Genomic DNA, 17,255 nt, shown 5'->3' with positions numbered 1-17,255 from the left:
TAGTCCTTAATTGGAGGACAGGCCATTTTTTAAATTCAATGGCACCTGGGGCAATACGCAGCTAAAGGTATAAATTTGGAGCTATAAGGAGTGGGGGCATGAACTGTTGGCATGCCAATGTGAAATCTAACTGAAGAATCTGCAAAAACTTTCATCTAGGTCCATTCACCAGCTAATAACGATAAAGCGTCTTTCCCCAGTAGCTCAAGACAAGACAGATTATCTTTGGCAGTCATGTTTAGCATTACTCTCCTCCTAATTTCTCAGTATCCTCCTTCTTTACTAAACCAATTGATAACACAACAATGCAGACTTTTTAATGTTGAAAAACATTTAAGTAATCTGGGTTGTGTGGCTTTCCTCAGGAGAAAAAAGCAATTACTGCCACCTTCCATATGGTAAACATTTTTCTATTTATCTACCCTTCATTACATGCACAATCCTATCATCTCTGCACAGCATCAAAATGACAGGCGTCAGGGTCACCCCGTAAAATACACATCGGCAATGTGATATTTAGTGATGGTAGTAAGAAAAAACAGAGATGAAAGATTGGGAGTATGATGCTGCTGAAGTGTTTTTATGTTCTGGAGGGGGATCATCTGTTATGTTGCTGAATTTCCTGAGGTGATAATTGAATGACAGCAGCTTGCAGAAAATCTATTTTCAAGCAATGGAAAAGGCTAGTTACGAAAAAATAAAAAATTCTGTCTGGGAGGCATGTAATGGCTGTCAGGAAATGAAAAGGTTTTGCCTGTTATTTTTATTTCCTAGCTAAATATTTTATTGGTTTTTACAGCTAAAAAAACCCACAACAGATCAGCATTCAAAATACCCATGTCTTAAATTTTATACATTACACAGAGAATAAAAAAAAAAAGAAACACAACATTGTAGCAATATTTAGATTGTCTACTGATAGTGGTTGGTTGAAAAGTAGTATTATTTTGTAACTGTAAAACATAATTTGAACAAACTGGAAGCATGGGGGGAGGTTAAACTATATAAAAGGAGTACGAGAAGTCCCCTTTTTCCAACAAAAATATCACTGCAAGACATTTTCTGTCAACCTGCACTAAATTCCTAAAATGAGACCAAACTAATGTTACATATTTACCTGTATTTCAATACAGATTAAAAGGTCAGATACCTTATGTTGTGTCTTTAAACAATCAATAACCAAATGACAGCATTCCAGTCAACTTCTAGCAATTTCTGGTTTATTTGTTCACCATTTTTTTTAAAAATCCAAAACAGTGTTAGCTTAAAGCTTAATCTTTTCAGGGCAGGTAGAGAGCAGACTGTGTGCTGTGAACACTAAGCTGTGGGAAGTGGATGAGTCTGTAGATACTTACATTATATGACTACATTGATTTCCCAAGTAATCCATGCCACTTGAAACCATGTATCACCACCAGTGAACTTGGGGAACTGCCTGGCAGATGACTGAAGCTCCTGTTTTACTTCTCTTCTCCACTCATCATGGTATTAAAAGACAATATTTCAGTTTCTCATTAACTTCATTTCCTGAAGTACTCCTGAAAAGTCCCTTCCATTAAAACCCCTGTTGGTGATCAGTACTAACAGTTTGCAATATAGTTATAGAGACTTATCTCTACTCCAGAGTTCAAATGGAACAGATGGGTTTTGTTTTCCCTTACAGATTTTTTACTGAGCGGTGTTGTTCTACTACATTCAAGACACATGTCTTACATCAATGGTTAGCATCACAACTTAAGTTTCCCTGCTGGCGACAGATCATTCTTGAAAGTTATCTGACCGCTTCCAAGTACAGAAAGCACTGTTACTTCTTGAGCAGTTGAGAAAAGAAAGCCTCCAAAGTTGTAATATTCAAGAAGTCTTGCAAGAAACCAGCATGGGCCTTGCAGGACCAGACACCCGAAAGCAAAAAATAACCAAAAATATGAGCCTGGTTACGCTTCATTGATTTCTGCCCTCCATTTTTCAATCCAAGCCACTGCAGTTGTGGCTTCTGTGAACCAGAATTAAGAAAGCTAGTCCTACTGGCTGAATACAAGCAAGCCAGCCCACTGGCTGCAGCAGTTTTTCTCAATTGGTCTTAATGGAGTTATTTACACCCCTAGTTAAAATTCTTTACATACACTAATATTACTGATGCTTAATGCTCACAGAATTTAAGACATGCCCTCTCTATTTCCATCAGATTCAAGTCATCTCAAAAACGATGTCTTTGTGTCTCTCAAAATGCTACTGAACACCCTGCAAAGTTTAAAAGAAACGCATTGTGTTACTTTGCTGCTTTCTTTGTTGTCCATATATTTTTTTTTAAAACCATATTGCAGACTGTTGACATTTTTAATAAATCAACTGGGCAATATATTTCTCAACATTTACTCACCAAGAGAAAAAACTAAAAGTATTTTAAGGCTCACAGTGTATCCCGATCATGCTCCCCTCCTGCTGGTTTTCTGTTCCCACAATACATTGCTCATTTCAATCAGAGCGCCAGCATTGTTGCGGGAGGGAGCATGAACTGGGTGTTCAGAAGAATAAATATTTCACTTGGTGAATGTTCCAGAGTACAGGTTGATAAGAATGTTGGCCCATAATGTGTGAATAAAAAAAATAAAAAAAATAAATAAATAAATGCTGCCATATGGACAACACAGGACAAAGAAATAGAAACGTGTTTCATGTAAACATTGCAGGGGGTTCTATAACAAAGCAGACGACAAAGGGAGAAATATTTTTGTAGACATGCAGTAGTTTAAGGGTTTTGTTTGATACTGGCCAAGTTTAAACAGTTGACCTTTTTTTTCCTTTGTTTTTTAATCCAGGAAATGGCTGAGCGCTTACTGTATCACAACATTACTGTTTGTATTACCAACCACACCTACAGACTCAACCAGCTGCTTCCTCAAATTAAATCACTGGAGCTGAACTGAAGCGGCCAGCTATGCAGAACAAACTACAGCAAGTTAAATAAATAAATAAATAAATAAATAAATAAATAAACAAACAAACAAACAAACAAACAAACCTTTTTATCATGCAAATAATAAGAACAACAATAATAAAAATTATACCCAGTAACAAACCAGTTTATCTAGTCCCTGACGAAACACAAGACACAAACAAACTGGCTTTTTTATAATGTTATGGTATTATTTAAAAGGTAAGATGTGGTGTAAACAGGAGGTTTGGAAGGCATTGTTTCAGAATATTTAAAATAACTGAACTGTGGCCAAGAGATTTGTGGTAATTGTGGTTGAGAAAAACAGAACATAAACCAGATAATTTTTAAATAGAGAAACACAATTCTAAAATGTTTTGCAAACTTTGTGCACAGAATAGTGCAGAAACTTCAATTATAAACATTAATCACACAACTCAGCTTTTGGAGGTTGACTATTTAAATAGCTAAGGTTTTATAAAACTGTTCTTAATCTTCACACACACACACACAAAAAAAGTATTACATTTGTAAACCCTATATATCCACAGTTTCAAATATAGTTCACTTCTCAAAATTAGTTTAATTTGATAGGATTTTAAATCTGGTTTAAAAAAAAAATAAAAAAATGAAACCTAGAAAAATAGCAAAGCCTAATAATAATTCAACATTTTAAAACCACATTAAAAAGGCACGTCAGGTAATAAAAGCACTTTTTTTTCATTACCACTAAAGCTGAAATCAGTTTCAGAAACTACCGACTGCTCTTAAGGAAATGAAATGCACTATTTGCATGCTTTTTGTTTGTAGGCAACAACAGAGGTTGTTTACTCATGGTTTCTTTCAAGTGCCTAAACTGCTGTTGAGATTAAAAGCGAAAAGGTTCCCTATCCCGCACCTCAAAGACATGTGCCGGCACCCACACAGACACATTTAATTTACACTACCATTCATTAGATGTCTTAGTTTTACAAAACATAACATCTGCAGCTGTCCCTGTCGCAGAATGAGGCAACTACTAAACAATCCGCCTTTTTCTGTCAACACGAAGCAGCTGCTACCACTGTACACAGGGCCCCCCCCCTTTCAGTAGTTTTAATTAATGTCTGAAACAAAAGTATCTGTAATGGCACCAGCTACAGGAGCCACGGATAAAAGGATGAAGAGCAAGCAGTGAATTCTACTTGACGTTTGTTAAGCCAGCACCAGGCAAACATCTGTGGCAAGGTTGTAGTAAAAACAGTTTTACCATCTCTGCCACACTGTCTAGAAAATGACAAGGCCTGGAGGGATGCGAGTTTGCGATTGAAGTTTTAGTGGTTTGTCTAATTTTACGGCCTGCACCGACTGATCCAACCGGCACATGATCTAACACCACTGTGGCAGCAACTTCAATTTCCATTTTAACAGTTCAACTTCTCGGTGTTCCCTTTCTCTAACACCCATATGTACTGTTCCTGCAGGTGTAGAGAGGAATAAATACAACAGCAAGCTTCCTTAAGCATTTTACCTTGCTGGCATAGAAGTTCTATAAAACGAAACTCTAATATTTTCTTCGGTGCATACATATGAATTATGCAATCCATATAAATAACATATCCAGCAGACGCAAATACACATTCAACAACACATTTGGAGGGATGGGTAACATTAATTTATTTTACTCCTGTTTTTCCTCATTAAAACCATTTCTTCTAGCCTTTAAATAAATTAAATTACACATGATAAGCTGAAAGAATGGGTAATTTACTCCTCCGAATTTGACTGTGTCACTGGCGTCAAATGAACAAGCCAGTTTCCTGCCCAGCTGTGGCCTTATGAGGAATAAATAAAGAGATGACAAAACTGAGATTCAGGTGCAGGGTAAATTTGCTAGCAAAACTTAAGGCAGAAAAAGATGTCCTGAGAATGCACTTGCTTCTGCTCTACACTTTTTGCACTATGCAGAGATAAAGAATGCACATCATACAGGTAGGGTTTCCAGGGTGGGAGTTGTCGGTTTTGTCATTTAGCTCCCTGTAGGTGGGTGATACTGAATTTTAACAGCCACCTATGCTGGACTTTGTTTTGTTTAGTGTACTAAAAAATTAGTAGTATGCTCGGTAAAAAAAAAGATCTTAACGAACAAATAAACATAGTTTTGTAAACCGATTCTCAAAATAAAATCCTGCCTGTATCTCTACAGGGTTGTGAATTTGCACACAGCGCTGTTAGCACATTGAGATAGGGCTTTACTAAGTTAATTACCATACCGTTACAGTCGGATATTGAGTTTCTGTACAGCCCATGTATAATGGAAACATTTAATGTATGGAAAAGATTACTGTGCAGTTGATCAAGTTTAGTCTGAAAAAGCTTAAATGACTGCTTAACCTTGGAAAGAAAAAATTAACTCTTAAATTATAGTTTCAGTGACACTTCAGTGATCTTTTTACTCTTCTCCCAAATTAAGAATGTCGCCATTGCACAACTTATTCTATCTGTCTGAAGTTCAGTGTAATGTACAAAACATTTGACAGGAAATATTGTGGCTGATGTTACAGTGGATGGAAACCAGACACGTACTTGAGTAAATATAGCTGCAAGAGGTCAGGTTAGTTTACTTAACGCAGAGTCTCTCATTGCAGCAAACCACTGACCTTAAAAAGCAAAACTGTGAACCTAAAGAACTGGCTGAACACCGAACAGTAAAATAAAACCTGAAACTGAAATGTAATCTACAACTATCAGACTTGGTTAAAAAAAAAAAAAAAAAAGTTATCAATTCTCCTAAGGCCTATATAATATCAGCGAGGTTCTGCTCTGTGTTAGTCACAAGGATCTGTCAGTTGTTTTGCTCCTTATTTGTGAATTTATTTCTTTTTTTAAAAAATAAGCTTTCAACATTGATTATTCCCTTTCAATCAGATTAAAAGTGGATGGACAATACATTTATTTCCACCCACAGCACAACAGAAATAAACCTGATAAGCCTTCTAATAAATTGCCTTTAACAGCCTACACATTGCAAGAGCCTTTCATTTGCAGTTTACTTATGTTTTCTGTATTTGTAACCAATTCAAACAAAGAAGCACTAAGTGCATGTTGCATAAGAATTTAAGAGCTGACTAATGGTGTGTAGATGTGCTCCTCAGTGAATTACAGTAACACAAGAGTAAAAAAAAAAAAAAAAAAAAAAAAAAAAAAAAAAAAAGAACCCAAATCTGGAACATACAAAGTTAGGTCCATAGGCAGAAGCATGGCCATTTCAAACAGATGCTGTGCTGAGACAAAATGGAGGTGGCACTTGATGGTTAACAACAGAACAGAATAAAGTGCACTTTTTTTTTTTTAATAAAGCTATCCAAAAAAAAAAAAAAGTCAGGCCATGGCTGTTTATACACCAGCAGGAGCTTCAGCTTGGCTAGCTGCCCCTGAAAGCAAAAAAAAAAAAAAAAAAAAAAAAAAAAAACTAATCAGGGCCTGAAAAATAAGAAAGGGCGGCAGTAATGTTTCACTGTATCACATCCTACACACTGGCCACAAGCCCAGGATTTTCTTTACCTCTTTTGAAAATGATCACAATAGAGGTACCAAGGACTAAACCCATGGCGTCTTGCAGTATAAACCACATTAATGCGAGGTCAGCTTTTAAGCAGGTCAAGAACTCGGCATGTGGAAAGCGTCAGGATTTGTTCTTTTTTATATATACAGCAGGATCGTGATTTTTATTATTGCTTTCAAAACACACAACTGTTCTCTTAAAGTCGAGTAGCACAGCAGATCCTTCAAGATTTCTGAACCCACAAAGACAGAAGGGTGATGTTCGGGAAATAAATAAACCATTCTTTTTGGGGTACACACTAGCACTTACTCAAGAGATCAAGCTTTCGGCACAAAGCAAGTTCAATCTTAAACAAAAGGGAGGGCTTTTTGGCTGGAAGAGAAAGAAGACCTTTCATTATGTCTAAAGTGTTTTTTTTCCTTGTGTTTAAAAAAGGGCAGTTTTTCCATTTGCTATACAAAATGAATTAATCCTTCACTGTCACAACAGGTGGACTTAATCAATTATAAGAGGGGAACGTTCTGAACAAAATGTGCATTGCTTCTCTGACCTTAAAGTTAATTCAGGCTTAGTTTAGTTTTCTTTTTATGGAGAGAAATACACCTCTAATTTGTTAGTGTTTAAGAAACAACTATTTCAACAAATAGAATTTCATATACTAAAAGTTATACTAAAAAACAGGCTACAAACATCTTAAGTTAACTGCTGTGTCAGAGCTCCAGCTCTCTGGTTATTAACCTTTATATTAAAATATGTAAATAAAAAAACCTCACCCCTAGCACTACTTATGTATCCTCAAGCAAATCTCTTAGTCACCCACCACAACGTTAACTTAAATACAATGAAACACTCCACTAGCTGAGAAACATTTTAATAAATGTATGTAATCCAGAAAACAAAACTGCTGAATAAACACTCATATGATTGATAGTACTGATATTTTGGATATTAGAGTGAATGTTGGCAGAACTCTCCAATTCTACTGTATTTAGGCAGCAAAGTTGACATTTCTCAGTAAATTAAACTGGGAATGGCAACGTTACAATATCATTTGCTTTTCTTGGATTCCTCTTGCAAGCTGAGACTCCTGTCTTTTTCTACATTATTATTTTATGAAGATTTTCTGTTTATATAATAATCCCCCACTTGCAGTTAAACTAGTCAACTACAGTATACAGCAATTCAAACAAACTCAAAATACAGCATCTACCCACCAGATGTCTCTAAAGATAATCCCTAATCACAAAAAAAGAAAAAATAATAATTCAACCAGAAGTATTTTTAAAAAACCAACACAAAAACTGCATTCAGCAAGTAAATGAAATGTAAAAAGGCCTCATTTACTGCTAAATATTCTTAATACGCTGATTTACAATGGCTGGTTCAAAACAGGGTACAGGTGATCCAATCATAATGTGCCCAGTCCTTTCATTTTCACTCTTGCTCTGAATGATCAGCAGGCAGCTGTTTGCATTACACAAGATTTAGCACAAAAGAGGGTTTAGGCTTCCACATTAAGAATAGAGAATCAGCCAAACAACTAGCCCTTTTAAAAGGGAGGTCTGTAGGTTGAGTCAGTGTAGTTGCCACACTTCTAACAAACTTTCAGCCGTGCAATCTATGGATGAGAGCATGTCTGCTGGTATATCCAAAACCCTCTTCTAAAAAGTTCAGTGCAGCACTGCTCCTTTTACATTTGGCCACATAAATGAACGCCAGTTAATCAAAGGCTTGCACTGAAGTTGAACCCGCTGCATCACATTCTTTTATGCTGCCGTAGCAAACTTCAGTGAATTTTGCAGTGCGTTTAACCCTTTGCAGACTAAAAATTCTACCCTTTTGGAAGCCTGACTGACATGATTTGACTTTAGGGCTTGTACATGTGCAAATATCCACCTAAAGTATACAGTGTTATACCATTCTTGGTTATGCAGAGAGATTTCGAATGCTCTCCAGTAATGCATGTGCTTTGCAGCCATGGTTTATGGTAATCAAAACCAGAGATACTGAAATGCTGCATCACAAAAAAATAAAAATAAATCTTTACCGGCTAGAGGCATCAGTGAAATGTGTTTTCTCTTATGGTTATTTCACTACAGCAATGAACATTTTAGGAGATTTAGTTTGATTTCAAGTAAGCTTTGCACTTCCGATCACTGAATTCTGGCAGAAAATAAAAAGCTAAACTTTGCTAAAAACAACAACATAAATATCGCTCTTTGCTTATAGAATATGAGTAACTGTGTTTTGGTTGATTGTCTGAAGTCTGACAAAAGGCTTTTCTGCTAAAAAAAAAAACAAAACAAAAAAAAAACAAAAAAAAAAACACTATAATATATATAGTCACTATATATATCAATGTCACTCTTATATTCTATCTTTATGAAAACTGGAAAATTCAATAAACAAAACTTTGAAAAAAACAAGTGACTCACTTACGTATTAATTGCTCGAGACTAATTATTGCTAAATGAGCTAATACTGCACAGACGTTTCCCAATATATATATATATATATATATATATATATGATTATATATATATATATATATAATATATATATATATAATATATATACCGATCGGCTAGCCTGCTTGCCACTGCAACGTAAAATACAAAAGCTAAAAAGCAGCAAGCCAGAACAATGGTTTCGCTGATATCTTGTAACATGCTGCAACAATTCAAAATGCTGTTCAGTAATAGTTAAAATAAAAAAATAAAATAAAAATCACATAACCAGACATAACCCTTTAGGATTAAAGAAGACACTTTATGCAATAACAATGTAACCTTGGAATTAGGCATGCACCTGCTACCCATCTTCAGCGTTAAACAGTTCATATTTATTATCATTTTTAAAAACAGGCATGTCTATTTACCACAAACATTTGATATTGTCCTAAAATGAAAGAAAAGCGACTGCAAAATAAGGCCGCGATAACTTATTTTAACAAATGTCTGGGGAATAATTAACACATTTTAGTTGTATATTAGGAGGCATGCCATTTCAAAACACTAATGGGTTCATTCCAATCCAATTTGTATGAAAAGTGGTCCAGTTTTGCATAAACCAGCTCGGTCAGTAACCAATGGTGTTGTATTGAGAGTTCCAGGTAAAGAAAATGGTATCCCTCTAGCCATCATTCTGAGCTTCTGAAGAGTACAGAAAAGGCTATAAACATATATAAATACACAGATATTACTGAGCGTCTCGTTAATCTCAGCACTTTGTGTAAAATCAGTGGTAACGGAATGAGACAGCATTCAGGCATTAAAATCAATGTTCATTGGAACACAGTTTAAATTGGTTATTACAACACATTACTTTCAAAGCGAAACAGACCTGCTCTGGATGTCAATGTTGCAGATTATACAAGACTTGATTAGGCATCAGTGAGCTAAAGAGAGTGTGTTTATCCTGGGTTTCAGAATTAATTCTCTTAATTAAATAAAACAAGAGTTCTCACACTTCTTCTCACAGGCGCCAAGATGCAAATTACTTTTAGGCTGGGACGCACTCTGCAGGAAACACTATCCAAACCTATCGACAAATTCGAAAACACTTTAGTATAGAGATATTATCCAGGGATTGTAGGGAATACATTAAACTGTACTTCATTTTCATGTAATCTGCTGCTAACTATTTTAGTCATGTGTATTCCTATTGAAGCATATATATATATATATATATCTATGGAGTATGGTGATGATGAAAATATAATTACCATGCACTGCACCCAGAAACATAAAAAAAGATTAAACCATTACATTTAGATATTTTAATAGACATGGCTGTTAAATGAAGTGTGTCCAGTGAAGTGAAGGAGGGGAGGGATATAAACAAGCTTTACTGTCATTTAATTAAAGAGTAAAACTCAAGGGAGTCCATTTTAGCAGATGGGTGCTGATTAAAAGATTTTACTATTGATTGCAGGCTGAACCAGAGATGAGAATTCCTCCACTTAAGACAGAGGGTATTTCAACCTTTAAAAAAAAAATAGACTGCTGGTTGTTGTCGTGTATTTTCAGAAGGTTAAACAACATGGTTTCAGGGTGTCACTGATATAAACAAACATTAAAAAAGGGTGAAGCTGTAATTTTTACATCAGAAGAAAAAAAAGAAAAATTCTGCTTGGAGAATCAGTGACTTTAAAACAAACTACTTCTTGTTTGCTTCTTCTGTTTATTCTCTCTATATAAACAAAACAGTGTCAACCTTTGACCTCTTCCCCCTTTACAACCACCACAAACTGTGAAGGATTAGCTGGCCTACTCTGTTAGAGTACAGATAATGAGTCTGATAGGCAGAGCTCAGGAGAGTCGGTCTCAGAATTTTCAGTAAACATTGAGGGGGTTCCGAGACCAAGCAAAGGAAACAGAAACCTAAACAATCTGTTCCTGGTCAAAGGTTACTTGTAAATTAGTCTTGGCAGCAACACCACAAGTCTGCACAGATTGGAATCCTACAGCACTTGCATTCTCATTGATATTACAGCACTTGCATTCTCATTGACATTTAATAATTTCAAATTTTCTGCAGACTAGTTTCCTGTACGTTTCAAATAAACCAGCTGAGCAGTAAATGATATAGTCTTTGGTCTATTAAAATACATAAAAAAGATAATGTTGACAATTAGAATAATTTGTATTAAAATGTACTTTATTATTGCTTGTTAAAGTAGATTTTAAAAACACCCCCCACTGGATATGTAAAGAGATTCCCTCCCCCCCCCAGGTCAATTTACCGTTCATCACTAGCAAAGACGTTTTGTCCCTCGGGGAGCCATAACTACTGAATAAAATTAAATATTTACAAAGTTCTAAAAGGACAACCTGTTTGCTTTTAAAAGGGAAATCAAATCGCTTGCACGTCATGAATTCTAAGAACTGGACATAAAATGGGGGTTTGTCTATATTTAAAATCTCATTGTACTTCCATTTTTTGAAAAAACTAACCGAACAAAACTCATAATATATATATATATATATATATATATATATATATATATATATATATATATATATAAAAAAATATTACATAAATGCAAATCTCGACTTACAGTCTCCTTGCTGGGAAGAAGCTCCTTTCGGATCCTGAAGAAGTTCTTGCCGTATTGTCTCAGCCCTTTTATGAACCGTTTCTGTTTTTAAAATAACAGAAAACCACAGATCAATACAAAAGAAAAAAAGTTTAAAAAACCCACAAAATTGTCTCTCTCTAATGTGTTTGAGGTCTGTCACGTTTTGATCTTAATTATGCAATCTCTGGCTTTAAATCCAGTTCTGTATCAGAATTACAAAAGCAGGAAACTCTTGTTACTGATTTTTTTTTTTTTTTTTTTTTTTTAATAATAATAAATAACACTGAAGTTACATTTTAGAGTAATGGACTTACAAATCCCACAACTCACATAGAGAAGACTTCCAATACATGCAAAAACAAGAATCAACTTTTAAAAGCCAAAATAATCACTTTTCAATGCTGCACAAATAACGCTTTCCTTTATTGTGATCAAATAAACACGTAAACAGTTTTGCAAATTCACTTCAAAGTTAGAAAATTAAGCAGAAATAGCATGATAAAAATATTTCTAAAATCCACATCTGAAAAGAAAGCAGAATGGAAAGTAACACAAAAGCAAAATCCAAAACAGACACTAAACTACCATTTCAGACCGAGTGTAGAAAAAAAAACCCCAAAAAACCCGAAATATTACAATAAATACAATCCACATAAAGGCCCTAATGCAAGAAACAGTTTCAAATAATTTAACATTAAAATGAAAATAAGAGTTGTGTTCCTTTAAGATCCAACGGCACTCAAAGCAATAAAAATGAAGGCACATAACATTCACAGACAACCAACAGCTTTTACTTTCTTGTTTCAGGGGCTTGCTCAGTCTTCGATAATCCCAGTTACTCTTCAACCAGTAAATCCAATATAGACAGAGTGAAAAATGACAAAAGACCTTGGTCTGTCCAGCCACAGGTAAATAAAATTAAAAGGTGCCATCCACAAAGTCTCTGAAGGTGGGCAGCTTTTACAAGCAAGAAATAGCTTGTCACTCTCTGCTCTTACATTACAAAGGGGAAGGCTTTACATGTGATCTTTCTGCAAGAGAGCCTCTGGTCTCTGGTAAAATAGAAAACATGGCATGGACCGCTGGTTTTCATCACAGATCATGGTGTTTTAAAGGCAATTCAAAGATGTGCCCTTTTTTTAATACTCTGAAGTCCCTTTTCTTCTAACCTGATTAACTAGACGTTTCATTAAATATACTGCTCTAGAGAGAGTGAGCGCTATCTTCCTACACGCAGGCAGGAGAGACTGATAGATTCAGGTTAGAGGGTTTAGCTACAGTCAGTGGGTCTGGGAATTAAGCAAAACCAGGCATGGATCAGTATCAAAGGCTTTACTTGCAACAATAGAAAAGGAGATCAATATATTACTGTATTCTAGGACAATATCCATTTCCTAGTACCTATTCCAATTAATTCTATAGTTAAAATAGTTTTTTTGGTTCAGGTTTGTGTAAATATGTAATGTACATTCGCCCCTTTGATACTGCTAAACTAAAAATATGTGATCCTTTCAAAAGGACTGTTTCAAAATTAAAGCAATGGTTATGATTTTAACCAATTGTATTTTTGTACCGACTTTTAAAATATATTTTTTATTTCACTGTTTTTTTTTTTTTAATTGTATTTCAATTCAGGTACTTCAAGGGGGGGTGGGGGGGAAGATGGTATCTGTAACTGACTGAATCTGAATCTGATGAAGCATGAAAACTATATAATGTCCTCAGCGATAAAGCAATACTTGCTGTTTTCTTAGTCTGGTTTCTGGCATACAGCTTTAAATCTGTGACCATCCAAGAGAAAGTAATAAACATAATAAAACAATTCTATCTGTCCAAAGAAATGAAAATGTTCTAGCATTTAAAATTAAGCTAGAATTTAATTTGTGTAAACATGTACTTAATTTATTTAACAAAAAGTCAATTTTCTTTGATGTTGGATTTCATTTCTTGCAACACATTTATACAGCAAGCAATCTGTGCATTAAAATGAGCAGATCTCACTGATTTCCAGCAGGGGGTGTTTTTTTTTTTTAACAAGGTTTATCTTTTGTTTTTGTTTTTTTTGTTTTGTTTTTAATAACATTGTTAATAAGATTGTTGTTCAACACCACCTTCCACAAACACCAGATATGAAAAACTGTGCATCACAAGCACATCTTGATTAGGGATGTCAACAGTTTACAGCTTAAACGTCTTTCCAAGTGTTAACAGTTTAGAATTCTGCATATTAAATATGCATTTTACACAGCAGGATGATGTTCACAGTGTAATTCCGCAAAGGTTGTGCACAATGTTGTAGTATATTTATGTTTTAACGTCACTAAGAATGTTTCTGGTTACAGAAGATTCCTAATATGTTAAAGTTTAAATAAATTAACATCCTTAATCTTGATCGAACCACTTCTTTCTGTGCTTCCAAGCACCTTAGTCTCCTGTCAATCTTGCCCATTTCCCCGCACTGCCCTCCAGTCTAAACACATGACCCAATAGAGCTCACAATTCAATCAGCTCAACTGCACTGCTAAGCTTGTTCTGACAAACTGCCTGTTGACAGGTAGAACGCTGGTAATGACATCAATACAGAAACTAAACCACTGCGCAGGGGTGAAAAGCTGCCCACAGCATTAACTCTCAACCTCTGCCACACTTTATTCCATGTTAGAAGAATAAGGGACCTTGTTTGTAATGCGGCACACAGTACCCACTGGCACTAACCCTGCTGTGCCAGCTGTACCCAACACGTGTTGGTGTCTGTTTCTGGTGCAGTGTCCACAGCCATCAAGACACTACAAAAAGAGTCAAGTGGAAGACTGTCTTATTACATATAAATGCAATTTATTCAGTATTCCCTTAATCTAGCACAGAAGAGTGTCACGAGAAAATATAAACCTAGCAATTATTTTAATCAGCTCTATTTAAACTAGCCTAACAGTGAGAGCAAACAGCTGTGTAGATTAAACAGAGCAAGAGTAATGATTTAAGTAAGCGTGTGTGTTATGCACACGGGCAAGCTTAACACAATTCACAGCATTTATACCTAATTTAAATATCTGGTTTAGATTTCTAGCATTACATTTATATTCAAGTTAAATATTTACTATTACACATTTATCAATAAATAAACCTTTTTTCTGCATTTTCTCCATTCAAAATAATTAACATTTTAAATATGGATTTGGGAGACTAACATGGACAATATTACAGGACTGCATTGGACAGTGAACAATTTGAACCAAAGCAATGCAGCTGAATTTCAGTATGATAAAAGCAATTTCTAATCATGTATAAAAAGCCATGATGGAAACAGCATTTACAAGCTTGTAGAACATCCTTTTTCAACACGATTACCACCATCTCCACAGGTCGAGGGCATTATGAAATCAATTACACCTGCACCCATGGCATTTATTTTGCTCCCAATTGCTGCACCCCAATTTACTCAGTAATATTTACATTGCCTGCTTCACTAACTGCTGTTCTTTTTTTTTTTCCCATGTCGACTCCTGTTTAAGGCTCCATTTCAGCTGCCTGGGCTCACCATGCTCACAGACCTTCCAATAAATCATCCACCAATCTGCTCTCTAAATTGCACTGGCCATGGTTTGATTGCTCCAGCCCTCTGTTGCTAGGCGACCGTGCAAGAGGGAAGTCTCAGAACTGCTGACAAATAGCCAGGCGGCTGAAACAACAGACTTCTTTCTGTCAGAATTTGTTCCAGAGGCCTGGCACTTTTCCATGCTTCTCTGTGCTTAACACTACATAATTGTAAAGGAGAGGGAAATAAAAATAAAAAGGGCATTGTAAGACATACACATTTCCTGCTCAATAGTTAATTGTTAAAAGCTGTATGGCTGGCCGAGATCATGTCGTGTACGGCAACAGAAATGCGATACTGTAAACGAGATAAAGTAAACAGTACAACAGAAACATGATCTAGGACTAGTGTATATTTAAATGTCAGTCACTGGCGCACAAATAAAACAAGTTCACTGTTTGGTAACCCCTCCCACAGCATGGCATAAAACACTAAGCCACTGTTCCATGTTTCTAAGAAATATGCTTTAGTTTAAAACTGATGGAAATAATTATTATTTCTGGAGTTCAGTGTATCCCAAATCCAACATCAAACACAGCACCAAAGCAGGTCAAAGCCTGCCTTTAAACCACACCCCTGAAGTCAAGTCAGTCTATTCAATGGAGAAGTTATGAACTCAACGGAAATACAGCTCATTTTCAGTAAGGTTCTGCACTCCTGCTTGTTATACAAGACTGGGAGTAAGGTTGCATGACTTGTCCTACAACAAAAATGAGTGGCAGAGGAGACATTCGAACCAAAGGTGTACACGCGGATTCTTTAGATCAGTCTATTCGTATGTGTTGCCTTCCTGAAGGCAGTGTCAAATGTAGCCATTACATGTAAGGCTAGGATATTGAAGTATATGGGAAAAAAATGAAGTTTTAACAGCTCCCTTAGAGAATTGAATATTCCTGACAGCTAAATTGTGATTAAGGCATTCTAAAGGAAGGCAAACAGCACATAAATCATTGCTTTTTTTTATTTGCTCAGTTAAACTCTGTAACAGAACAATTTGTTCATTTTTCAGTCTAATTGAATGTCTCCCTATTTACAATGGAGACAAAGCCGTATAATCCAACTCATTAAAATGCATTGCAGCTTAAAGATTAAACAAATTAATGCTGATCTGACCACTCCAAACTAATATTTCAAATAATTGAAAGAAATTGTATATATATATTTGCACTATACATTTTAAAGTACATCCTATATTTACACACAAAATTTCACAGAGTAAGCAAGCTTACATCACTGAAAAACAGTGTGCTTACAATCCCAAATGTACAGTGGTCTACTTTTGGTAGCCAAGTAACAATAGAAGTTATCACTTGGTGTAACATGCATGAAGCTCAATTCTAAACAATGCAGAATGTTACAAAACAGACACATTTGACCAATTTATTATAGTTAATTGCAACTTTGTAACTGGAGAGCCTGTTCAACAAATCACTGCACTCCCACCTACAACCACTGGGTGGCCTATTCCCTCCCATTAAGCCAATCCATACAAACAAACCATTTATCAAGTGCTTAAGCTTGGTGCTGCAATTCATCACCTGCTGACAGGGAGGAAGATAATATACACTATACACTTCAAGAATGGATACCACTTTTCACAGCAGATATGTATCCGTTTCCAACAGGTACTGATCATCTCATCATTTTTCTCTTTGGAATACTTTGAAAAAAACATTGTGTTAGAAAACAGGTTAGATAACAGAACTACATTAGTTGTGAACGAACCGCTAGTGGTGCCAAAAAGGTGTTCTTTTAAGCAAAGTTCTTGTTCCTTTAGGCAGAGTATTTACAACTGGAAAAATCTGTTTCACCACAAGGGTGTTCTCTTAGGCGAAGTGTTCTCGTAAGAGGTGTTCCGATACACAAAGACTACAGTTTAATTAAAAATTGATCAATAGTATGTTTTTGAACACTTACATTTTTTTAATAGTTTAATACAACTCAACAGGATAACTTACTTTTTTCACACTGTTTTGCATACAAATGGAAACACTGCTACTTTTTGCTATGGAATGTATTGTCATTAAAAAGGTACTTGAGCATACCAAGTACTTCATCATTGTTGCTATGGCACAGCTGAGGAATGCATGTTCTGCTAAGT

At 35.5% G+C, this 17,255-nt stretch overlaps 1 protein-coding gene across 1 annotated transcript in view; it reads right to left on the bottom strand.

Annotated features, from left to right (window-relative positions):
- Positions 1 to 17,255, bottom strand: part of LOC121328841 (arginine-glutamic acid dipeptide repeats protein-like) — a 104,797-nt gene that overhangs the window by 15,082 nt on the left and 72,460 nt on the right. The window contains exon 11 of the mRNA XM_041273937.1: positions 11,539 to 11,619. Within this exon, the coding sequence (XP_041129871.1) occupies positions 11,539 to 11,619 (81 nt within the window). The remainder of the gene's footprint in view (positions 1 to 11,538; positions 11,620 to 17,255) is intronic.

This window comes from Polyodon spathula, chromosome 16 (assembly GCF_017654505.1).
Source record: "Polyodon spathula isolate WHYD16114869_AA chromosome 16, ASM1765450v1, whole genome shotgun sequence".
In the NCBI taxonomy this organism is placed as follows: Eukaryota; Metazoa; Chordata; class Actinopteri; order Acipenseriformes; family Polyodontidae; genus Polyodon; species Polyodon spathula.
This window is presented reverse-complemented; position numbering and strand designations above follow the sequence as displayed.